This window comes from Orcinus orca, chromosome 10, assembly GCF_937001465.1.
Source record: "Orcinus orca chromosome 10, mOrcOrc1.1, whole genome shotgun sequence".
NCBI classification, from domain to species: Eukaryota; Metazoa; Chordata; class Mammalia; order Artiodactyla; family Delphinidae; genus Orcinus; species Orcinus orca.
This window is the reverse complement of record NC_064568.1, coordinates 2,716,453-2,742,321: the sequence shown is the minus strand read 5'-3', so window position 1 is coordinate 2,742,321 and position 25,869 is coordinate 2,716,453. Positions and strand designations below refer to the sequence as shown.

Sequence of the window (25,869 nt, the reverse complement as noted above, 5' to 3'; positions counted from 1 at the left end):
GCTTGCATTCTTCAAAGTTTTAAAATTTCCCCCTGTATTTGAAAGGCCAGTCGGTTTCGGTGGGAGCAGATTTTACTGACTGGAAGCTTGGCGTGGGTGTTCTTATCTTCCTACCCCACACAAGCCTCTCCCGGACCTGGCAGCGGCAGAAACGGCCTGTGAACCAGGCAGAGATTCCTACCAAAGGGAGACCCCTACCGTTTCTGTTCTGGAGGATTTGGGCGAGCTGCTGTCACGCCCCATGACTAGATTTCCCCATCCGTAAACTGGGGATAATCACGTCCATCCCGTCAGGGGTGCTGTGAAGAGGCAGTCAAGCAGCATTTATTGGAGTGGCTGTTGCAGAGCCACCAAAAGCCGTCTCCATGGAGATGGAGAAGGCCGCAGGGTACCTGGCATCTTCCTTCCCACTCCCCCACAACTGAAAAATCTACCTGGGGACCAGTCCCCAGGGAGGGGCGGGGGCCTGCTCGAGTGCTGACCTGGTTGTCATGGTGGCATACGGCACCCTCCCCCCCTGCAGGATGGAGGTGTCCACACGTTGCGGGTGCCTGTGTGGAACCAGCAGGAGGTGGAAATCCATGTCCCCATCACCCTCTATCCAAGTATCTTGACGTTTCCCTGGCAACCAAAGACGGGCGCCTATCAGTACACGATAAAGGTAACCGTGAGACCCCATCTGGGTGCATTCCTTTGGGTGTCTGCATGGGGTTGGGGTTTTACGTCCATTCTGTTTCTACTATAATTACCTTCTGGTGGTCGGGAGAGAATTCAAAATCAGAGTCTTTATGCTTTCTGTTTTGTCTGAGGTTTCTATCACAGCAGTGTATTTTGGTAATTAGGAAAAAACCTTGAAAAATAGTAAAGAAAGCATGATAAAGAAAGTCCTGAACATGGATTTAACTTCCACACATGTTTCTTTTTGTAAAAAATTTTTGTTTTCCGGAAACAGTGTAAAGATCTTTAGAGAAAAATTTGGAATTCGAGGGGAAGGCGTCTCCAACTCTGTCACATCTAAGGTGTTCTTGGTCTTTGTTGTTCATGTGCGCACCTGGCGTTAGTGGCAGGGCCCGATGCCCGTCGGGGCTAGAGCCCATGTGGCCTGCCCCGTCCCATCAGTTTTTGCTGTCTCACGGCAGTGAGGACAGGTGTCCTGTGTGGGTACTGGGACCCACTGCCTCTTCACTCAGGTGTGTCACCTTCTTGGCCCCTCTAGGGTCCTGGGATGGTGGCCCCTGGTCTGGAAGCCTCTGGACTGTCCTTGACTTCATGGCAGATGACTCGAAGCGGGCAGGGGTCTATGTCAGGAGTGGGCTGGGAAGCCGAGTCCCGCACGCGGCTCTGGGGCGCGGGTCTTCTCATTCCAGCCTGAGCTCGGGAGGTGCCCCTGGGTCCTGGGGTCACCGTCATGGGCATTTGCATATGCGCGTGTAAGCCACAAGGTCCCCAGAATATGAGGACCAGAAAGAGACAGGGTGGGGAGAGCGAGGGGCAGAGGCAGTGCCGGCCAGACGGTGGCTGATGCCACATGTCACCACGTGGTGGTGCGATGCCGACTGCGTGTGAGAGAGAGAGGGACCAAGGGACGGGCAGGTGGGCTGACCTGATGATGGTTTCCCTCCCCAGGCCCACGGTGGGAGTGGGAACTTCAGCTGGTCTTCCTCGAGCTCTGTGGTTGCCACGGTCACCGTCAAGGGCGTGATGACCACAGGCAGTGACACTGGACTCAGTGTGATCCAGGCACATGATGTGCAGAACCCGCTACATTTCGGTGAGATGAAGGTAAGACCTTGGGCCAGGTCGGCCGCGGGGAGGCTCGGGTGGTGGTCTGCAGCCACCGTCTTAACCAGCCTCAGGCTTAATTCAGAAACACCCTTTCGCCCTCAGTCTTGCACTTGGCTTTGGTGGTGATGGTGAGGGCATCGCGTGTCAGGTCCAGCCCTGCCCCTGAGCTCATGGCCAATTCAGGGACATGGTCGTCCCATCCCACACCAGGCAGGGATGGAACCAGCCGGGTTTCTGGAAGGGAGACCAGAGGACACAGAGACACGAGGTATTCAAAGGAGTCATTCTAGAAGATACCCCCAACCTGAAAGCTATGAATCTCCAAGTTGGAAGGGCCACTGGGCGTTGGGTTGTAAATTCACAGTGAAGGGAAAGCTCCCAGACCCCAAGAGACTGGCCCCATTCCTTTCCTCTGACTCCTGTTCAGGTCCAAGTCGGGAGTCCCTGCACGGGGCCCCTACACCTGGTGTTCGTCCCAAGTGACGTGGGACCAACTCAGCAAAGGCCGAAGGTGGGAGTGGCCACCGGCAGCCGAGCCTCTGCCAGCCCCACCTGGTGGCCTCCGGACCCCAACTCTTTCCTGACCGACTGACCCTGATCTCAGCCTGTTTTATTACCTCATTTAGGGCTGACATGAAAGCTCCGTATGCAGCGCGTCCATCCCCAACCTTCTCCTACACTGTTTGGGACATTGACGTACAGGTTTTTCTCCTCCTTTTATTTCGATCCACACGCACCTACCTAAAGATCCATGTAACTCGTGTAAGGAGGGTTGTAACTGAGACCCCTTAACTGCAGCACAATTGTCAAGTATTTGGATAATCTGTGACCAGGTTGCCCCCTCCCTTGCCCCCAAGCTTCTTTATCGCAGTAAATGTGCCCCTCTCACCTGGCTGCTCAGCCCAGAGCCTGAGGACAGTTCCTGAGCATGTGTAGTGGTCAGAACCTGGCTTCCAGGGCCGCCGCCCGGTCCAGACACCACCGTGCTCCAGCCGGGCAGGCTCTTAACCTCCCGTGCCAGGTTCCTCATCAGGCAGACAGGTTGATAATAGAACCTTCTTAACAAGGAAGCTGAGAGGATGGGATGAGTTCATTCTGTTCTTGGAACAGAGCCTGGCGTGTGAAAAGTTTGTGTGGTGTAAGTATTAGTGTTGTTGGTGGTGATGCCCCTCTCACCCTGCACACTCACCTTCTTCATGTTCATCCAGTGTGCTGAGCCGTATGTGCCTCAGGACCTTTGCACGGACCGTCTCGTCTTCCCAGATCTTTGTCTGGCTGCCTCTGACATGGCTCCCAGGTCTGAGCTTCTACAGCAGCCTCCCAGGGAGGCCTTCCCTGACGGCTCTGTCCTGAAGGTCTCCCTGCCCTCAGTACACACCATCGTGTCCCCCAAGCTCAGGCTTCTCACCGATGGGTCCTCAGTGCTCATACACAGGGTCTCAGGAAAGCTGAGCAGCGGCTGTTCCTCCTCCGAGGAGCCTGCCAACCATGCACGCCCCTGTCCTCCAGGTGTACGTGATTGAGCCCAGCGGCATGGAGTTCGCCCCGTGCCCCGTGGAGGCCAGCATGGGCCAGAGCCTGGAGCTGCCCCTGAGGATCCACGGCCTCATGCCCGGTGGGGCTGACGAGGTGGTCACGCTGAGCGACTGCTCCCACTTCGACTTGGCGGTGGAGATGGAGAACCAGGGCGTGTTCCAGCCGCTCCCAGGTAAAGCAGCGCTGTGAGCGGCTGCCGGCCGGCAGGGTCGGGGCCAACGGCCTGGGTTCTCAGCGTGGGCTGCCCCAGATTCCTAATTCAGGGGCTGAACCAGCAGCAAGGTCATAGCCTGAGGAATGGCATTTGTCCCCTTGTCCACCATCAGCAGTGGTCTGGTCTGGATCTTACTGTCATGTGGTTGCATGTCACTCGGCTTTCTGAGCCTCAGTTTCCACATCTCTAAAACGGGTGTCATCCGAAGTAGAGGCGCATGTCACCATGCCCGTCGCGGTGCCTGGAATGTGACAGGTGCTCAGGATACACTGTCAATAGGGGTTCTGACGGGTTACAGAACTATAACACCTTAGTGACTGCACGGTCCATCCCTCCAGGGCCATCGAAGCCAAGCACCCCCTGCAGGGCTGGGCAGTGATATCGGTGGTGATGGTGGCAGCTATGCTCAGCCACCGTCTCATAGGGTGTCAACCCTTCCGGGCGTGGTGTGTGCACTTGGCGTGCGTGACCTCACCAGGCGTCACAGCCACCGTGGGAGGAGGGGCTGTGGTTGGGTCACGTGTCAGACGAAGAGACTGAGGCTGCGTCGCGCTGCCCAAGGTCCCGTGAGGTTCCCGGGCCACAAGGGATGTGGAGCTGGGTGTGTCTGACACTGACCCTGGATCCTTAGTCCCCCGGGAAGCAGGGCCTCCCAGGGGAGTCAACCCAGGGAGTGCCCTCCGATTGCAGGTGACGAAAACCAAGGACTGATGGTGAGTACACTCTGGGCAGGGTTAGAGTGGGTGGGGAGCAGCGTTCGCAGGCACACCCGTGGGGTGTGTACGCACAGTGGCCTGGCGTGGCGGAACCTGTCGAATCCGGAATCACGGGGGGCTTGGGGGGGCATGGACCTCAGGGGCCAGAAGTGGGGGCCACCGCTGGTTTTGGAGCAGAGGAGTGACCACGTGATGCTGGCAGAGTTCAGGAAGCTTGACAGCAGAGGTGTTTGTAGGCTCGCCTGTGGGACCGAGCGGCTTTCCACGCCGCCACCGTGGTCGTCGGCACTCACAGAGCCGTTTGAGCGTGAAGCTGCTTGGACGTCACAGAACGTCCCTGGACATCATCGCATTCACATCCTTCCCTGGAGGTGCTGCTGCATCCTCTCTGACTGTCCAGGAGAAACTGGGCTTTATGGACTGTGTCCCCAGTGAGGCCACTGTTTAGGGTGGAAGCAAACATCAGTGTGGGAGAGAGAGGCCCACCAATGGCAGGAGAGGAGCCTGCTGCTTGCACCGGCCCCCACGCGCGTCCTAGAGGGGCGTCCACAGGCTGCAGCCAGGAGGTCCCCGGAATAAAGGATAGTGGACAGGGTTTGGGTTCCACAGTCCTAGGTCCCAGCTCTGCATTTGTCAGAATTCCTGGCGTGCTCTGCTCCAGATCTGTGCGTTTCACCTGTGTAAATTTGACCTTAAGAGAAAAAGAACCCTAAAGAAATACTGACCTGCAGATAATTCTGTGTGTGCGAAAGCGTTTAGGATGAAGCGTACTGGTGCCTGCGGCTCATTTTTTTGTTTTTTCTTTAAGATATTTTTGATGTGGACCATTTTTTAAAGTCTTTATTCAATTTGTTACAATATTGCTTCTGTTTTATGTTTTGTTTTTTTGCCCGTGAGGCATGTGGGATCTTAGCTCCCCGACCAAGGATCGAACCCGCACCCCCTGAATTGGAAGGCGAAGTCTCAACCACTGGACTGCCAGGGAAGCCCCACGGCTCACTTTTCGAGGCATAAGAAAGTGGAATGGACTGATGGACGGGGAGGTGGTGGATAGATATGCAGCAGAGAAACAGAAACAAGTGTTAGCTGCAGAATCTAGGGGACAGGTTTGCGGAGCTTCACGGCATGATTTCTTTCTAAATGTTTGGAAAGAAAACTAAATTTCCACCAGAATGGCATTTTTTAAACAGGTGGAAAATACCAAGTATTGGCAGGGATGCAGCGCAGCTGTGAGTAGCAGTGTGACGTGACCCAGCCATTTGGGGAAGGATAGTTGGCAGAAGTGACGAAAGCTGAACATAGGTGCTAAGGACCGGAGGTGAGATCCTGCACTCCTTGGGACACACCCGACAGAAGTGCTGAAATACGCCCCCCAGAGAAACACCACACGTGCTCAGAGCGGCACGATGCATCCCTCATGGCCCCACATGGCCCCACATGGCCCCACATGGCCCCGGGAGCGTCGCCAGGCTGCTGGCTCCGCGTCCTCTTGCTCTGCATTTAAATGCGGTCCGCCCTTCCTCCGCCGTCCAAAAGGGGTCACACTGGGCTCACGTTGCTGTGACGCTTCTTGCCTGGCAGCCTGAAACGTAGATGCTTTCTGATAAAGTTCGAGAATCTCCCAGCCACCCGCTGCCGGTTCTGGCTGCCAGAGGGCGAGGCGGGGGTCCCAGCGTCAGGGTGCCCAGGAGGGTCCCGCCCTGGGGGCGTGCGGCTTTCTCTGAGGCTCCAGTGTGGCAGCTGGTGCTGTGGGGGGAGGGGAGGCCCCGGGCCCCGCCACAGGGCTGGGCTGGAGGTGGTGGTCCTTGCCTCCAGGCTGGCTGGGGGACCGGCGGGCTCTCTGGCCTCTGCCCAGACTCCTGGCACTCCTCAGGCCGCCCACTTTGTCCCCGTACAGCTGCGTGGGGACGCGAGGCTCCTCTGCCCGTGAACTCACGCTGGGGCCCAAGTCTGCAGCTGTCGTGTCCATCTCATCCTCAGAGAGGAGATATCCTGGCTCAGGTCCCAGGCTCGATCCCCTCCTGGTGGCCGTGCTGCAGGGCAGAGACCAGCTGCCCATGTGCCCCGGGCCTCCGTGTGTCCTGCGGCCTGTAAGTGGTCCAACAGGTCTCCTCCGGTCAGTCACCTCAGATAACTTTATGATGTTGGGTGATTTAAAACCTTCATGCTGTGCACTTCATGGAAAAGTGCCTGGAGGCTGGAGGAGCTCTGCTGAGTTTCCTTAACGACCCTGATGGCCATCTGGGCCAATGTCACCTTGGCGAAGCTACCTCGGCCAGTGGTCCTGAGGAGCCTGGAACAGTCCACACGAGCCTCCTTGTCAGCAGGGAGGCCTCAGTGAGGCCCTGCACCATGGTGACCTGCTAACTACACTAAGTGACAATATTAACTAACAACGCTAACTATACTTACTGTGCTAATAATAATACTACCTACACTAACTATACCAACAATTCTAACGATACTAACTGTACTAAAAATACAAAAAAAAAATTCAGATAAAATGAGAAAAAGAACAAAGAAACTAAAGAAAAATAAAAGAGTAGAGAAAAAAGAAAAAATAAACAAAACAGCGGTAAAAAGCAAAAAACAAGCCAACTGTGGGTCCAATGCCATCAGGTCACCAAAGGCAGCTTCCTGGGCTATAAAGACCCAAAACCTGGGCCCAGCAGGGACTTCTATAGGTTTTCTGTGAATACATCACAGTGGCACCTATGAGGTCAGAGCAGGAAACGGACCAGTCACAGCTGGGGATAAACCACAGTGGTTTTCTCACTAATCGGTCTCAAGACCCCTTTATTCTTTAGCAAACAACCAACCAACCAAAAAAACAAAACAAAAACAAACAAAAAAAGGACCCAAAGAGCTTTCTGTTTATGTGGGTTATTCAAGATTGATATTTACTTTATTTGAAGTGAAAACTGTCGGATAATCCAGTGGCCTTTTCATTTCTAGCTTGAAAATCTGTAATAATTTTTGGCTTCTAAAGACCTCATAAGATAGACACTGGAAATATTAAATTCTGTTTCCTTAAACTCTGGTCTCAAAATAATACTACAACTCAACTGACATCACGACACTACGGGAAAATATTCTGTTGCATAAGACATGGTAACGTAAGTATCTTTATTAAATTTTTGTTATTATGTCGAATACATAGTATTTGAAAACCTGGGATGTTGAGGGGTGATTCCAGAACTTCCCCTTGTGGAGCTCACAATCCAACTAACCCACACAGAGGAAACAATGAGAATAGAATTTAAATGGGAATTCATTGGCCCCACATTTTCCTCTGTGCTCTGTATTTTTTTGAAAAAGCCTTACTGGCACAAGGATAGAGGCAAGAAAATAACAGGAGGAATATTTAGTCTCTTTGGGAGTTAAAGGAAACTACTATTAAAGGGCTTTTAAAACAACCCAAAGACACCTACTTACCTGCAAAGAATTGATGTTCTAATTACAAATGATTATTATCTGTTCCAGCGGCTCACCGAGCAGTCCAATAAGACAAAGTGAACAATTTTGCTGGTCTGGAAAATACTGGAGTCTGGAAACAATTGATCTAGGGATTAAAAGAGGAAAACACAAATGCCTTCTGTTTGCCTAGCTCTCTGCGGTGATTCCTATAACAAGTAACTCAGCAAGAACCGCTTGGCTTGAGCAAAGCTAGACCTGGAATCAAGGTGTTCTCTGTGTGGTCCTTCCTGCTACACCTGTGGGCCGTCCCTGCGCAATTAAAGAGCGCTTCTTCACACACACACACAAAAAAGGGAATTCATTTACTATCAATTCTAAGAACTGTCGGCTCCAGGAAGTAATGCATATGAAGAAACTGCATGGAAGACGAGTAGAGACCTGGCCTGGGTGTGAAGGTACATTGTTAGCATCTGTAGAGCTGAGAGAAAGTTAGTTTTTTTTTGTTTTGTTTTGTTTTTTTGTGGTATGCAGGCCTCTCACTGTTGTGGCCTCTCCCGTTGCAAAGCACAGGCTCCGGACGCACAGGCTCCGGACGCGCAGGCTCAGCGGCCGTGGCTCAGGGGCCCAGCCGCTCTGCGGCATGTGGGATCTTCCCAGACCGAGGCACGAAACCGTGTCTCCTGCATCGGCAGGCGGACTCTCAACCACTGCGCCACCAGGGAAGCCCGAGAAAGTTAGTTTTCATCTGATTTTCTCCAGTAGGATCAGGAGATTTCTCATCAGAAACCTTGGAGGCCGGATGGCGTGGGCTTGATGTATTCAAAGTGTTGAAGGAAAAAAGCTGTCAACCAAGAATCCTATATCTGGCAAAACTGTCCTTCAAAACTGAGGGAGAAATTTAGACCTTCCCAGATCAACCAAAGCTGAGCGACCTTTACCACCAGACCTGGCTGCAACGAGGGGCATCCTTCAGGTTTAAATGAAGGACAAAGCCCTGTGAAGAAATTAAGGAAACACACAGATGATTAGAAAAGCTGGTGCTATTGTAACTTCAGTTGGTATCTCCACTTTTTGTTTTTTGATTTAAGAGACTAATGTATTTTTAAAAAACACAGTCTGTTTTTGGACACACGATGCATAAAGGTGTAATTCTGTGACATCAGTAACTGAAAGGGGGTGGGGTCAGAGCTGTACAGGAGCAGAGTTTTTATATGTTATTGAAGTTAAGCTGGTGTAAATTGGCATTAGACCATTATAACTTTAGGATGTTAAATGTAATCCTGCGGTAACCAGAAAGAAAATAGCCATAGAATATACACAAAAGGAAATGAGAAGGGCAGTAAAATGATTCACTACAAAAAATCAGCTAAGAGCAAAAGAAGATGGCCAAGCAGGAAATGAGGGACAAAAGAGCCAGAAGGCATATAGAAAACAAACAGCAGAGTAAAAGAAATGTCTTTAGTAATTATTTTAACTGCAAATGGATTAAATTCTCCAAACAAAAGGCAGATTAGTAGAATGGGTAAAAATGTATGATCCCGCCATGCCATCTATAAGAGACTCATTTTAGTTCCAAAGACACAAAAAAGTTGGGACTTCCCTGGTGGCGCAGTGGTTAAGAATCCGCCTGCCAATGCAGGGGACACAGGTTCCAGCCCTGGTCCGGGAATATCCCATATGCCGCAGAGCAACTAAGCCTGCGTGCCACAACTGGTGAGCCTGTGCTCTACAGCTCGCGAGCCACAACTACTGAAGCCTGTGCGCCTAGAGCCTGTGCTCCTCAACAAGAGAAGCCACCGCAATGAGAAGCCCATGCACCACAACGAAGAGTAGCCCCACTTGCCACAGCTAGAGAAAGCCCGCACACAGCAACGAACACCCAATGCAGCCAAAAATAAAAAATAAATTTAAAAAAAGACACAAAATTTGAACATGAAAGGATTGAAAAAGACAGTCCATGCCGTGCAAACAGTAACCATAAGAGAGCATGGTGGTTATACTAACATCAGACAAATAGACTTTAAATCAGAAATTGTTACAAGAGACAAAGAAAGCACTGTATATTCAGTACAGCTGGAAAATAAAACTGTAAACATTTTCACCCCTAATGACAGGTCATCAAGATATATGAAGCAAAAATGGGCATAACTGAGGGAGAAATAGTCGGTTCTAAATAATAGTTGGAGCTTTCAATACCCCACTCTCAGGATTGGATAGAACAACCAGACAGAAGATGAGCGAGGAAGTAGAGGACTTGAACAACACAGTGTAGCAACCAGATCTAAGACACATGCGACCCTACCCACCAACACAACACACAAGTGCACGTGGGGCCTTCTCCAGGACAGACCACGTGTTAGAGTACAACTTATGTCTTAGTAGATTTTAAAAGGTAGATATCATACAAGGTATCTTCTCCAAGCACAATGGGAGGACGTTAGAAATCAGTAACAGAAGAAAAGTGGAAAATTCACAAATTTGTGGAAATTACATAACATACTCATAAAGAACAATTTTGTCAAAGAAATCACAAGGGGAATTAGAAATTACTTAGAGATGAAGGAAAACGAAACAGGACGTACCAAACTTAGGGACACAGCAAAACAGTGCTAAAAGGGTAATTTATAGCTATAAGTGCTTACACTGCAAAACAAGATCTCAAATCAATAACCTCACTTTGTGCAGCTTAGAAAACTAGAAAAAGAAGAATGAATTAAACCCAAAGCTAGCAGAAGGAAGCTGACAATAAAGATTAGAGCAGAGATAAAACAGAGAATAGGAAAGCAATAGAGAAAATCAACAAAACCCAAAGTTGGTGCTTTGGAAAGATTAGCAAAGTTGGCAGAGTGTTAGCTAGACTGACTAAGAAAAAAAGAGGAGACAAACTATTAAAATAGAAGTGAACGTGGAGACATTACCACTGACTGTGGAGAAATAAAAAGGATTGTGAACAATTGTACCCTAACGAATTGGATAACCTGGATAATACGACAAATTCCTAGAAATACAAAACCTGCCTAGACCGAGTCACAAAGAAATAGAAAATCTGGATAGACTCATTACTAGCAAGGTGACTGGATCAGTAATCAAGAGCTTCCTGACAAAGAAAGTCCTTGGACCTGATGGCTTCACAGGTGAATTAAAGAACTAACACTTATCCTTCTTCTAAAAAATTAGAGGGAACACTTCCTAACTCATTCTGTGAAGCTAGCATGATCCTGATACCAAAGCCAGACAAAGATACTACAAGAAAAGTACAGACCAATATCCCTTATGCACGTGGATGGACAAATCCTCAACAAAATACTAGCAAACTGCATTCAGCAGCATATTAAAAGGATTAAACACCGTGAACAGGTGGGATTTATGCCTGGAATGCATTGTTTCAGTAGTCTAAAACTGATGTGATACATCACATTAACAGAATGTAGGAAGAAGACCGCATGATTATCTCAATTGATGCAGAAGAATCAGCTGACAAGTCTCAAAACATTTTTATGGTAAAATCAGCCTACAAACTGGGCATAGAAGGAAACTACATGAACATAATAAAAGCCATATAAGAAAAACCCACAGCTAACATCATGCTCCATGGTGGATGGCTGAAAGCTTTTATTTACCCTAAGATCAGGAACAAGACAAGGTTGCCTGCTATCACCACTTCAATATAATACTGGAAGTCTAGCCAGAGCTATTAAGCAAGAAAAGGAAATGAAAGACCCAAAATTGGAAAGGAAGATGTAAACTTATCTGTTTGCAAATAACATGATCTTATATGTGAAAACCCTCAAGATTCCACCAAAAGAACTCTTAGGTGTAAAATGAATTTAGAAAAATAGCATTCATGTGGAATCTCAAAGGATCCGGAATAGCAAAAACAATGCTGAGAAAAGAACAGACTTGGAGATCTCATTCTTCCCATTTTCAGGACTTATTACAAGTTACAGTAATCAAAACAGAGTGGCATTTGCACAGACTTACAGTCCGATGGAATAGAATAGAGAGCCCAGAAAATACTCGGTGTGATACTATAATGACGGATACATGTCGTTACACATTTGTGAAAACCCATAGTATGCACGACACCAAGAGGGAGCCCTAATGTGAACTGTGGACTTCCGGTGATTGTGGTGTGTCAGTGTAGGAGCATCAGTTGTAACAAGTGTACCACTTTGGGAGAGGATGTTGATAATGGGGGAGGCTGTGTATATATGAGGGTAGGGAGTACGTAGGACATCTCTGTGCCTTTCTCTTAATTTTTCTGTGAACCTAAAACTGCTCTAAAAAAGTCTTAAAAATAAAAGGCAACCTATGGAATGGAGAAAATATTTGCAAATCATATGTCTGATATGGGGTTCATACCTAGAATATATGGGGCTTCCCTGGTGGCTCAGTGGTTAACAATCCGCCTGCCAATGCCGGGAACATGGGTTCGATCCCTGGTCCAGGAAGATCCCACATGCCGCGGAGCAGCTAAGCCCGTGCGTCACAACTACTGAGCCTGCACTCTAGAGCCCACGAGCCACAGCTACTGAGCCCGTGCGCCACAACTACTGAAGCCCAGGCGTCTAGAGCCGGTGCTTCGCAACAAGAGAAGCCACTGCAAGGAGAAGCCCACACACCACAACGAAGAGTAGCCCCCGCTCGCCCCAACTAGAGAAAGCCCCTGCGCAGCAACGAAGACCCAATGCAGCCATAAATAAATAAATTTATAGAATATATAAAGAACTCCTACAAGTTGACAATAATAAATAACCTAATGAAAAAAATGGATGAAGGATTTGAATAGACATTGCTCTAAAGATGATATACAAATGGCCAACCAGTATATGAAAAGATCATCTCTAATCATGATATAAATTCAAATTAAGACCACAGTGAGATACCACCTAAACCCCTTTAGGATGGCTCCTAGCAAAAAGACAGAAAAAAAACAAGTGTTGCTGAGGATGTGTAGATATTAAAACCCTTGTGCTCTGTTGGTGGGAATGTAAAATGGTGCAGCCACTGTGGAAAACAGTATGGAGGCTCTTGAAAAATTAAACGTGGGGGACTTCCCTGGCGGTCCAGTGGTAAAGAATCCACCTTCCAACGCAGGCGACGCGAGTTCGATCCCTGGTCGGGGAACTAAGATCCCACATGCCCTGGGGCAACTAAGCCCGCGTGCCATGACTACTGAGCTCGCGGGCCTCAGTGAGAGAGCCCGCATGCCACAAACTACAGAGCCCATGTGCCCTGGAGCCCGGTGCCACAGCTAGAGAGAGAAAACCCACGTGCCACAACTAGAGAGAGAAGCCCGCACGCCACAGCTAGAGAGAAGCCTGCATGCCGCAATGAAAGATCCCGTGTGCCAAAACTAAGACCCGATGCGGCCAAAAAAATAAAAAGACAGTAAACATGGAACTGCTATATGATCCAGCAATCCCATTTCTGGGTATATACCCAAAATAATTGCAAGCAGAATCTTGATGAAATACTTGTATGTCCATGTTTATAGCAGCATTAATTCATATAGACAGAGAGTAGAATGGTGGTTGCCAGGGGCTGGAGGGGGTGAGAGTTGGGAAGTTATATTTAATGGGTTCAGAGTTTCAGTTTTGCGAGATGAGAAGTGGTCTGGAGATGAGTGGTGGTTCACAACAGTGTGAATGTACCTAATGCCACTGAACTGGAAACGTTATTACCGTGGTAAAAGTTTATGTTAATGTGTATTGTACCAGAATTTTTTTTAATTAATAAAAGATGGAAAATATTTACCAAGGATTGGCAGGGATGTTTCACAGCCACTAGAGGCAGTGTAAGTCCATCAGCCATTTTGGGAAAGGGAATTGGCGATAATGAGGGAAGCTGAGCACACACTCCCACTATCTGCACTCCCACTCCTCGGGGTGCACCCCTCTGAAGAGGCGAATACGTCCCCAAAGAAACACGCACACACGCGCACAGCAGCGCGACTCGTCGCAGCCCCGCGTGGTCCCTGTAGCGTGGAGAAACCGCCGTCTGCTCCCACGGCAGCGTAACGCACAAATGTGAGTGGAAGATCTACAGCGTGCGAAACATAAGGTGGAATCTCACCGCCAGTGTTGAGTTGAAGGGGGCAGGTACCAAGGAGGTCCCCTTCGTATGGAGTCCAGAGCCAGCAGAATTCAGCTGTGCTCTTAGAAGTCAGTGAACAGTGGTTTTCCTCTGGGGCGGGGCTCCTGACCAGAAGGGTCCACAGGAGATCCCAGGGGTAGTGTGCAGGTCGTACTGCTTCTTGATCCTGGTCCTGGAAACAGAGCGTGTTCAGCTTGTGGGGGAAAAATTGTGAGTTGTGTGCTTACAATGTGTCATGTGCTCTTTGGTATGGGAATTATACTTTAAAATGGTAAGTTAAAAAGATTCGTTTCAAGCCCAGAATGGAAGAGGGCGGTCAGCCTGTCCTGTCTTTCCCGGCAGAGGCAAGGTGTCAGTGACCTTGTGGTTCTCTTCTTGCAGGGAGGCTGCGGCCGGGGCCTGAGCACTGCAGCGGTGTCACGGTGAGGGCAGAGGCCCAGGGCTACACCGCGCTCCTCGTGAGCTACAAGCACGGCCACATCCACCTGAGTGCCCGCATCACCATTGCCGCCTACCTGCCCCTCAAGGTGAGCCCCAGGCCCTGCCCTCCCCCCGTTCCCTGGTGCAAATTATCCATCTGCTCTGGTGAATGTGTGTTAAAACACTGATTGTTCAGAATAGCTTTTGGGACAGCTACAGAGGTGATTGTCAAGCTGAAATTAGGAGTATGGAGCAGGGGCAGGGCCTCCCTGGTGGCAGACGGTGAGCGCCGACATCCTTGTGGATGAAATGATTCCCACACGGATCGGGACAGAGGGGCTCCTGGTCCAGTAGAGACTCACCCTGCAGGGTCTCCACAGAACCCTGGCGTGGGGACAATGGCCCTGGCACGTGGTGCAGATTCTGGGGCCTCGGGGCCTGGGTCAGGTCTGGATGTGCCCCTCGCCTGATGCCAGGTAACCGTCAGCGTCTGGGTCCCCCGTGCGTCTTCGTGCAGAAGGCATTTAGAGTGTTCCTACTCAGAGCATGCTGCCTTTGTTTGACACCAACTCCCGAGTTTCAGTCCAGGTCCAGCACCAACTCTGTGACTTTGGCTGATGTAATTTCCCTGGGCCTCAGTTTCCCTGCCTGTAAATGGGGCTGATACAGCACCTGCCTCCCAGGGTTGTGGTGACGATGAGCTGAGCTCACGAACCAGGTGGGCTGAGAACCGTCCCTAGGAGGTACTGAGCGCTCAGTAAGGGTTAGCTGTTACTGTGTGAACAAGGAAACCCTGGCCCTTCCTCCAGGGTGCGGCCAGGCAGCCTCGCTCGGGAGGCCCGGGGATCGTGGGCCTGCCCCTCCTGTGGGGCGGGCCTCCCAGGCTGGGCCAGTCAGCACTTGCATTTCCCGGGCACCAGTCCCAGCCGCTAGGATAGCTCTGGTCCCCTTGATTTGGGATGCATTTTCTTCTCCCCCTCAGCCATTAGAAGCTAGCTCAGTGACATAAGAATTCTTCATCGCTGCACCCCTAGCCCTGGGCACACTGCCTGATACAGAGCAGACGACAACCAAGGGTTGTTGTGGATTTCTTATTGAGATATAATTGATGTATAACCTTGTGTTAGTTTCCTTAGGACAACAGAGTGATTCAATATTTGTATCTATTGTGAAATGGTCACCACAATAAGTCTAGTTAACATCCATCACCATGCATTGTTACAAGTTTTGTGTGTGTGTGATGAGAACTTTTAAGATCTACCCTCTTAGCAGCTTTCACATATGCGGCACAGTGTTATTAGCTAGAGTCACCATGCTGTACCTCACATCCCCAGGACTCACTTATTTTGTACTTGGAAGTTTGTACTTTTTGACCACTTTCACCCATTTTGCCCCCAATTCCTGCCTCTGGCAGCCACCAGTCTGTTCTCTGTTTCTATGAGTTTGTGGTTTTTGTTTTTTTGTTTCTAGATTCCATTTATAAGTGAGATCATAAGGTATTTGTCTTTGTCTGTCTTGGTTTATTTCACTTAGTGTGATACCCTCAAGGTCCATCCATGTTGTTGCAAATGGCAATGTTGCAAATTCCTTCTTTTTATGGGTGAATAATATTCTTTTGTATCTATATCTATATACCTGTATCTATATCTATATCTATATATATGTCACATCTTCTTTATTCATTCATCCATTAATGGGCATTTAAGTTGTTTCCATATCTTGGCTATTGTAAATCACGCTGCTATGAACATGGGGTACAGATTTCCTTTAAAGTAAGTGTTTTTCTTTCCTTTGGATAAATGCCCATAAGGATTTATGGGAATTGCTGGGTCATGTGGTAGTTCTGTTTTTAATTTTTTGAGAAGAGTTGTTTAATTTAGAAGGAGTGAGTGGGGAAATGTGTCCAGGGTTACCTAGCTAGGGCTGAATCCAAGGTCTCCTGATCCCCCAAACCAAAATATATATGAATACCTACTCATAGGTGCCGGTCCCTGCTCTAAACGTTAGGGGTACAACAGTGCAAAAAACCACACAGAAATCCTTTTCCTCATGAGCTGACATTGTAGCAGAGACAGAGGTAGAGACAGACAGTAAATAAACTAGTAAGTAATGTATTTTGTATATGCATGCCATGGAAAAAGTAAAGCGTTGAAAGGGTGATAGGGAGGGCAGAGGAAGGAAAGATGGCAGCGTAAAATTGAAAGGTCAAGATCCTCTCACTGATCAGGACCCTGGAGGTGAGAGGGCTCAGGGAGCAGGGCTGAGAGAAAACTAAAATCCCTAAGATGGCAGCGGTCATCCTGGGGAGGCCCTGCCACAGCCAGCCGTGTGATGGAGCCTGGGGAGGAGGTTCTTCAGGACCCCTCCTGGGTGCTTGTCCAGGTGACCACATGGTCTGATTATCTGGGTGTTTGTTGGAGCATCAGGGGCCAACCCCTGAGCTCACTGTCCCAAGCTGGGATGTAAGGATGAAGATAAGGTGGACATGTCCCCAATAAAGGTGGCTTCCTGACTGGAGAAATTATAGGGAAAAGAACAGGATATGTGTCTCTTCTCTCATCTTCCTTGTGCCTTGATATCTGTTAAGATTAGGTGTATTTGCAAGTAACAAAACGCAAAATAACAGTGGCTCAGTGAATAGAGAGTTTGTTCCTCTTTCACATGAGAGGTTTCACACAGGTCTAGTGTGGCAGCCCTGTAGTCATCAGGGACCCAGGTTTCTGTCTTTCTACTTCATCGTCCTAATATGTGGATTTCATCCTCAAAGTTGCCTCATGCTCTAAGGTGGCTGCTGGAGCTGCAGCTATCACATCTGCATTCCATATAGCCAGAAGGGGAAAGAGCTCATCTCTGAGCCGAGTTAGTTTCCTGTCAGAAGTTTAAAAGAGCAGCTTCCACCTGCACCTCATTGGCCGGAACTTCATCTGCTGGCCACAGCTAGCTGTAAGAGACGAGGGAGTCATTTCAGCTGGGCAATTTACCACCCTAATAAAATGGAAGTTCTTTCTCTGAGGAAGAGAGGAGTGTGGAAACTGGAAGGGCAGCTACCAGTTCTTGTCCAGCCTGTGCTTGCCAGTTCACTCTGCAGACAGTCCCTGGTGCTTTGTTAGTACAAGGTTCAGGGTGGGGAGACAGATCTAGGGAAACATCACACCCTCTGTGCCCTGGGAGGCTGCCCATCTGTGAGGAATGCAGACGTGCAGACAGACGCAGTAAGTGTAGTAGAGGTAACGAAGAGTCCTGTGGGCACAGGTCACCTGTGAACGCAGAAGCAGAACGAGAGTGTGAAGGCAGGAAGCTCGGCTGGTGGGGCACCAGAAGGCGTGTGTGTATCTCGGGGTGAGGCATGAGACTGGAGGCTCCCTGGGTCAGGTCGAGCGAGGGTTAGAGCTGGATGTTCTCATGCAGCAGTGGGCAGCAGGTGAGGTCAGGGAAGGACAGTCACACCCATGAGACCCCTGCTGCTGGCGGAGAGGGTGAGTGGCCGTGTCTTGGAAGCACATTGTAAGGATGCCCCCCACGGCAGAAGAAAGACCCTCCCCAGATCTAACAGGTGCCACTCGCCAGCCCCCCACTCCACCCCCCGGCCCGACTTACCTGTAACCTCTTCTGTCTAATTGGCCCACAGACAGAGGGGGGCTGTCTTGCCAGTTCCCTAACTCCCTTCACAGCCAACACACTACTTCCTCTTCAGCCTGGTTGGCTGCAGCAGTTTGGGGTACATTGTCACCCCACCTGCGGGTTACCCTTTGGGGGCCTGGAGTGCCAGGGTCTGGGGTCCCCGCCTGCCTCCTTCATCCCGGTGATGATCAGCGTGGGCTGTGCACCCTGGAGCCTCTGGGTCAGCCAGGTGCCGGGGCGGCGGGGGGGGTGGGGACTGTCACCTCTGACTGCCTCTCCCCTCCCCTCCCCTCTCCTTTTCTCTGGATCCTGGACTGAGGCGGGTAGTCCATCTCCTGGAAACGCAGACTGCTGGTGCTAAGGGCCTCTTGATGACCAGACGCCCTCCTGTTTTGCAAACCAGGAAATTGAGTCCCTGAGAGAGAAGGTCTCGACTGCGATACGGGGCCCCTCCTCTCCTGCTTGGCCTGTCCTGGTATCTGCGTGTTGACGCCCCCAGTACCATTTATCAGTGTCCTTCATTAGCCATGCTGATTATTAACCTATCTCCCTGGCACACGGTTCGGTGACGCTTTTATGCCTGGATGGGAAGAGAATTGCACAGCAAGGTGATAATTGATCATTCTCCAGCTTTAATTATAGGACATGTGGTACTTTTGCACAGTCTTTCTATTGGGCTGGTCAGGAAGCAATCCTCCTGCAAGGTTTACAGTGACCTACTTTGTCCATAGCAGAGCTGTTCTGGTTGTGGTGATGAGACGGGTGAGAGCAGGGCATCTGGAGTCGGAACAGACCCGGGCCCGCCAGCTGGGTGAACTTGGACGAGTTGCTTCTGCTTGCTGGGCTTCACTCTTTCCATCTGCAAAATGGGGGTGACAGTTGACAGTAGTGGGGGCCATTTACTGAGCATATGCTACATGTGTGTTCAGGGCTCCCATCCATGCCCCCTTGAATCTGCGATAACCCATGAGGCAGGGTTCTCATTGTACCCATTTTATAGGACGGGAGACTGAGCCTTATAGACATTAACCTGCTTAAGGTCACACAGCTGAGTGACAGCTTCATTCTAGCTTTGGGGACAGAGAAGCAAATGCACTTAAGAACACACAGGAAGTGATGACAGGTGGTGAGAAGGGCGGTCCAGCTGGGAAGGGAGGTAACAGGTGACAGGAGGTCCTGCCTTGGACGGGGGATCCAAGAAGGCCTCCCTGAGGGGGAGGTTTGCGCAGAGGCCTGAGTGAAGCACGGGAGCAGGCCGTGCAGCTGTCTCAGGAGGGAGGGGTGTCCAGGGAGGAAGGGCCAAAGGCCCTCATCACGAGCAGGAAAAGGGCCCTGTTGATGGTTTCTTTGGTGGGCATGTAGCAAGATAGAGTCTGTGGGGGGCTCCTTGGAATTGTGTGTGTGTACACACCTGTGCACACGTGTTCAAGGAGGGATGCCTGGAGAGCTAACTGACAGCAAATTCAGAAAATTATTCATATTGCCAAAAAAAAAAAAGTCAAAAGGACAGAATTCTCACTGACAAGTGATGCCCTTTCTTTACTAAGGGTTTAGCACCCAACCAAGGGGACCTGAGCCCCACAGGCGTTGGCAGATCATCACCTTGCCCCGACCTGCCTCCATCCTCAAGGGTATGTGACATCTTAAGGCCGTCACACAGTGACATTGCCTCTCCATACGGAGGTGCATCTGGCTGGGTCACTGCTTCAGGTCCAGGACTGCGGTGACAGCTGAGTGGTTATCAGTCTGTACCTGCAGTTGGGGGAAGCAGCCCCCATGGGGGTGAGAGCATGGAAAGAGCTGAGCGCAGCATCAGGGGTCTGATGAGCAGGTCAGCAGAGATGACCGCAGCAGCAGGCTGGCAAACACCGTGGGCCAAAATGGAGGGAACAGGGGAGGCTGGCACTGGCTGGGTAGGGGAGGCTTTGGCTCAGCCCAGGCTCATGACATCCCCACAGCGTCTCCGCTGCAGAAGGTCTGAGATGGGTTGTTGTGCCCTGATCTGCACGAACACTCACAGGGCTTTAAGGGGTCCAGGTGAGTAGGGCTTGGGGGAGCCGGGCCCGGAGGTAACTGTCAAGTATTCTGTGTGTTCTGGGCATTAAGCTGTCAAGGACTCACTTGATGTGGGCTCCTGGTAACCTCCACATGCCTAGGACACTGGCGATTCTGAACGAGAAGTCACTCTGCCTTTGTGGACTCTGGTCCAATGCAGGCACAGCTTCTGTGTGTGCCTGTCTGTGCCCACTGCAGACATTGCTAATCAATCCTGGCTGCCTTTATTGCCAAGCACTGATTCGGCCTCAGGAGCACAGATCCCCACCCCCATAGCCATTACCAGCCAATCAGAGTTGGACCTTGGGGCTAACAGGTGTTTGCAACTCTTGGCCTAAAAGATATTGGGAAGCACCAGAGGTTAAGGTCAATTAATCCAAGAAGAGGGGATTGATGCAGGTTTGGTCTTCTCAGCATTGAGATGATCAACCTGTCACAGGTAGAATCATTTGTTTCCATTTCTTCTCAGTTTTAGGGTTTGCTTTTTTTTTTTTTTTTTTTCTTTGTGCTACGCGGGCCTCTCACTGCTGTGTGGCCTCTCCCGTTACGGAGCACAGGCTCCGGACGCGCAGGCTCAGCGGCCATGGCTCACGGGCCCAGCCGCTCCGCGGCATGTGGGATCCTCCCGGACCGGGGCACGAACCCGTGTCCCCTGCATCGGCAGGCGGACTCTCAACCACTGCGCCACCAGGGAAGACCCAGGGTTTGCTTTTTTTAACCTTATTTTTTGTCTAAGTTGTTTATGTGGTTCCCAAGTTAAACCCGTATTCAAAGTACACCCAGAAGCCTCACTTCCATCCCTTCCCTGCCTCTTGTCAAAAACTATTTTGATTAGTTTCCATTTTACAGTTTCAGTGTCTCTTTTTGCAAAAGTCAGCAAGAACGATTGTATGTTCTTATGCCCTGCCCGTTCCTCTCTTACTCAAGGGTAATATGCTAGATATCCTGTTCTGCACTTTGCTTCTTTGCTTGGAAAATAAAGAAAATAACCTGCAAATCTCTCCACATCCACACGGGAAGATCTTTGTTTGACATTCCATCGTATGGATAGACCACAGTTTACCTAACTAGGCCCCTGCTGGTGGGTGTTTGTGCTGTTTCCAAGCTTTTACTCTTAAAGGTAATAATGTAATGCGTAGCTCTGTGTGTATGTTTTATATATTCATGGAGGCATATCTTCGGAGTCCATTCCTAGAAGGAATGTTGCTTGGACAAGGGTTAAATGTGACTGTCATTTTAGTAGATATTGCCAAATTTCCCTCTGTTGGGGTTGTGCCATTTTCCTGTCTCCCCAGCGGGATAGAACACGTTTCTCGATAATACTGTTTTTGAAAATTGCTGAGAGAATAGATCTTAAAAGTCCTCATCACAAGAAGAAAAAATTGTAACTTTGTGTGGTGATAGATGTTAACTAGACTTATTGTGGTGACCATTTTGCAACATATACCAATATCAAAACACTATGTTGTACTAATGAAATGAATATAATGTTACATGTCAATTATATCTCAAAAAACAAGTTAATTCATTTTATAAAAGAGTACGTGTTTCCCTACGGACTCACCAGCAGTGTGTGTGCTCAGACTTTTGGATTATTGCTAATCAGGTGGCAGAGAAATAGTGTCACAGTGTAGTTGTAATTTACTCTTTTAAAAATATTTCAGTTTGTCTGTAAGGTGTTTCATTTCTCATGTGGTTGAGGTGGCGCTGCAGATACAAGAGGAAACAGACATGCCTTTCCTTTAATGAGCCTATAGGCCAGCTGGGGAGACAGATGCCCAAACAGATCATTTCCTGGCAGGACAACCAGCATCAAGTAAAGCAAGGACCAGAGAGTGAGCCACCCCAGCCCTGGCAGGCTCGCCTCTCCCAGGGAGACGTTGACGCTTCCCCTCTTTTCTCCCACAGGCTGTGGACCCCTCCTCTGTCGCCTTGGTGACCCTCGGCTCCTCAAAAGAGATGCTTTTCGAGGGGGGTCCCAGACCCTGGGTCCTGGAGCCTTCCAAGTTCTTCCGCAACGTCACCTCTGAGGACATGGACAGCGTCAGTCTGGCTCTCTTTGGGCCCCCTGCCGCCCGAAATCACCAGCAACACTGGATCCTCGTGACCTGCCAGGTCTTGGGCGAGCAGGTGAGCGGGGGGCCGCCCCCAGACCCGCCTTGCCCAGAGCGAGGGATGGAAAGTCACGTCCCCCAAGCACCCCACTGTGCCTCGCAGCATTAGTTTATCTAACTGCTCGAGGCAACCCTGAGAGACAGCCGTGGCTGTTGTACCCATTTCACAGACAGGCAGACTGAGGATCAGGGTGGTTGAGTAAAGCACCATCTGGGCCTAGCGGGGTGCGGCAGTTGGGACCGCGCTACACGCTGGCCAGTCCTGCTTCTCTTTCCACACCCGGGGCAATCTCTTGGTCCAGGGCGTCAGCACTCCCCACTGTCAAGTCCGAGTGGGTTGAGATCGAGCTCGCAAAGTCAGAGGCCTCCAGGGTCAGGCAAGTATCAGTATTATAAATGAGTGAGACTGCAGACCCAGGGTGGGCAGATCTTTTCGGTGTTTCAGGATGAGCCGAGAATCCCAGTATTTTTTTCTCCGAAATCTTTTTTTTAGATGGAAATATAGTTGATTTACAATATTATATTAGCTTCAGGTGTATGGAGTGTCTTGATTTTTTTTTTTAATGCTGAAAACCAAAAAAATTAGCCTGGGTGGACTGAGCACAGTGCACCTGTGATCCCTGCAGGGCCGGCATCGGCTGGAGAGAGCAGCAGCTCGCCCCTCCGTTCCCCTGTGCCCGGCAGTCCCAGGCTCAGGGCTGCACACTTGTCTGGTTATAGTAGGGGTGTAACCCTCCATTCCCAGGGTGCCCGGAAACAGAACGCAAGGGGTGAGGAGGCCAGCGTGAATCAAGAGACATAGGAGAGAGCCCCTTTCTTGGGGGAAGTGAAGAACACCTTTCTGTGTTTATTTACTAGTACAAAGCATGTCAGTTGATGTTAAAACACACACACACACACACACACGCACACACGCACACACGCACACACACACACACACACACACACACACACGGCCCCCAGGCACCCTTATGAAGACGGCCACACCGAGACTGGCTTGGTGTGAGCGGAAAAGAGGCACAGTGAGAGGCCCGCTTCCACTGGCTTCATTGTTTTTTTTAACAAAATCAATTGAAGAATAAGAAAAATAATAAATACCACAACAAGAATAAACTTAGTCAAAAGTGAACGTAGAGAACTTTCTTAGCCCTGGCTTGGCTCAGTCATCTATGTCCCCCTCGGACGGTAGGGGTTGGACCCTCAGCAGGGTCGCCCTGAGGGCCCCCTACCCTGGTGCTCTGGGGTCGCTTCCTGGGGTGTTGGGGGTCACCCAGGACACTGCCCTCTGTCCTACCTCGTGGTCAGGAAGGTTGAGGGGCTTCTGGACCGGACTGTTCTGGCGTGTGAAAGTGAGTGTCACTGAGGGGCCGGGGGCCGCTCCCTCAGGACCGGCCGTGAGCCGTGTTGCTCGTAAAATGGGGGCCGGGCTTGATTTCGGAGGTCCCAGCTCTGAAAGCAAGCATAAATCTCCGTGTCTTTTCTTGCACCTTTAATTTCCGTCTTTGCAGCCTCCAGCTGAGCTTGTCTAAGAGGCGAAAGGAGGGCAGGGCTGTGGCTCCAGCACCTGCTCACCGGCCCCGCCCTCCGTAGCCCTCAGCTGGTCCCCCCCCAGGGGCTCAGTCCATCAGACACACTCTGCGGCGCCTGCACCTCGTGATGGGTGTCTTCAAGTCACTCTGGATTCCTCATTCTAAACGCACAAGCTTGTCGATTTGCTCATCAGCCTTGGGGTCTTCATAGGGTCCCGGGAAGCTGCATGTTGTTCCCCCGACCCACCTCTTCCTCGGGCCCAGGAGCGGGCAGTGGTTCTGTTCTGTTAGTAGAGGGTGCCAGGGCCCCTGTCGGAAGGTCTCTTGCACGTTGAGGGAGCTCTCTCCTGGGCGTGTGGCGCTGGACCACCGTAACCCGCTTGGGATGCGGGCATCACCACCATCCCAGTTCTGCAGAAGAGCACGCTGAGTCCCGGGGGCTCCCAGCGGAGCAGGGACTCGGGCGTGGGGTGTCTGACGGCTGCTTCTGCTCTGCCAGGTCGTCGCCCTCACGGTGGGGAACAGGCCCAGCATCACGAACCCCTTCCCGGCACTGGAGCCTGCTGTGGTGAAGTTCGTGTGTGCGCCGCCCTCCAGGCTCACCCTGGCGCCCGTCTACGCCAGCCCCCAGCTGGACCTGTCCTGCCCGCTGCTGCAGCAGAACAAGCAGGTGGTGAGTGGCCTTCTGGGGAGGCGGCGTGGGTAGGCCAGGCGACACCCGGTGCTGCCCCCTCAGCCCTACACTCGCCTTGTCCGGTGGGCACTTGTCTGCGTGTGACACGTGAGGCCCGGGATCTGGAGGTGTGGGGCATCCCCCACGTCACAGCTGCTGGTGGCAGCGCCCGGACTCTGCCGCCTCTCTGCGTGGGCACTTGGCGGTCTGTACAGATCTCGTCGCTTTCCTGTGTGGCTCGAGGCTGTTAAGGTGGGGTTCTTGTCTCAAGGCAGGAGTTGCAGAGGGAGTGGCTGGCGGTAGCCTTCTCCACGGTGCGGGGGATGGCGCTGTGTTTCCAAGGTCACTGCGAGCAGAGGGAAGAAAGTCACTGGGGTCCCTGACAGCAGGGATGTGAGGTGACAGCAGTCCAGCCTCCACCCCTGAGACCCTCGAGACCGGACGGCTGGACGTGGAGGATTTGGAAGCCCCCTGGTCAGGGTCAGGCGTGCACACGCCCTGCTGGCCGGCTGCGGCCCTTCTCGGAAGGGAACCAGGCTTCTTTCTTCTCATCCCTCAGCATACGTTCGTTGGATCTCACCCCCTGTGCTGGGCACACGTCAGGTTCTGGAACGCAGAGTACCCAGGGCAGGCGAGGCTCGGGCCTCGGAGCCGACAGGAGGCCCACAGCAGACGTGGTGGATGGGCGGGTGCGAAGCCCTGTGGAGACAGGGGACCTCAGACTATAGGGAAAGGCCCCTGTGAGGAGGGCACACAGGCTCACGCCTGTGCTCGGGGCGCCAGCCAAGAGGGGCCAAGCTCAGGGTGCCCCAGGCAGGTGGAACAGCAAGTGCAAAGGCCCCGGGGCCAGCCCAGGGTCTCTGCAACCCTGCTGCCCACACAGTGCTCAGAACCGCTGTGTGTGTCTTGCTCCTCGTCCCTGAGGGCTGGACCCGCAGGCAGAACCTACGTCTGTCCAGCTCCAAGTCCGGTGCCTCCTTGGCAGCCCTGCAGATGCTTCTCTCCCAGCCCCAGCCTGCAGTCAGCCCCGGGGCGTGTCCAGCTGCCTGCCTGGGGCAGCGAGATTGGGAGTCGGCTCCTGCTGCTGTTTGGTCAAGCTGCATCCCTTTGAAGCTCTAGGGGAGGCGCCAGACTCCAGGGCCTGGGACTTGGGAACAAGCCCACCCTCTGGCCAGTGCCTCTGGGCCTCCTGTCCTTGTGAGCTTGGTTCAGCTTTTTCTCCCGCTGCTCTGGCGATCGTGGGGGGCTTCACTGACCCCTCAGTTCTGAGGCGTGTGAGCCCCTCCGCTGGTCCCGTGAGCACTGGGGCCTCGCCGGCACTGGTTAAAGTGAGGAGTCTGTGTGTGCGGCTTAGGGCCCTCTCCCCTGCCCCGCGGGCCTGCAGGGAGCATCCTCCTGCGGGAGGAGGCCCGGGCTCAGAGCCCAGCGCCCCTCCGCAGGCTCGTTGCCATGGTGCCGCATCCTCCCCGTCCCAGGCCTGGGTGTGCATGTCATGGAGCGGCTGACCATCTTCCCTAAGGTGAAAATCTGTGTGTGTTCAGGAAAAGACTTTGGGGGCTATTGAGATGAATGTCCTGAAAGTTTTACATTTTAAATCACTTTTATGTACTCAGCAAATTATCCCTTGTGGAAAGAAAGACAACATATAAGTCTGGATGCTTGGAAGACCCGGCTTGCTGGGTCCACCGTGTGT

General features: G+C 51.3%; 1 protein-coding gene across 3 annotated transcripts in view; it reads left to right on the top strand.

Annotated features, from left to right (window-relative positions):
• The window catches only part of NUP210 (nucleoporin 210), a 100,569-nt gene that overhangs the window by 34,034 nt on the left and 40,666 nt on the right, over nucleotides 1–25,869 (top strand). For all 3 annotated transcript variants that reach the window (XM_004284327.4, XM_049716004.1, XM_033414055.2), the window contains exons 11-16: nucleotides 524–661; nucleotides 1,627–1,782; nucleotides 3,295–3,493; nucleotides 14,146–14,291; nucleotides 21,769–21,990; nucleotides 24,003–24,176. In XM_004284327.4, coding sequence (XP_004284375.2) covers nucleotides 524–661; nucleotides 1,627–1,782; nucleotides 3,295–3,493; nucleotides 14,146–14,291; nucleotides 21,769–21,990; nucleotides 24,003–24,176 — 1,035 coding nt within the window. The remainder of the gene's footprint in view (nucleotides 1–523; nucleotides 662–1,626; nucleotides 1,783–3,294; nucleotides 3,494–14,145; nucleotides 14,292–21,768; nucleotides 21,991–24,002; nucleotides 24,177–25,869) is intronic.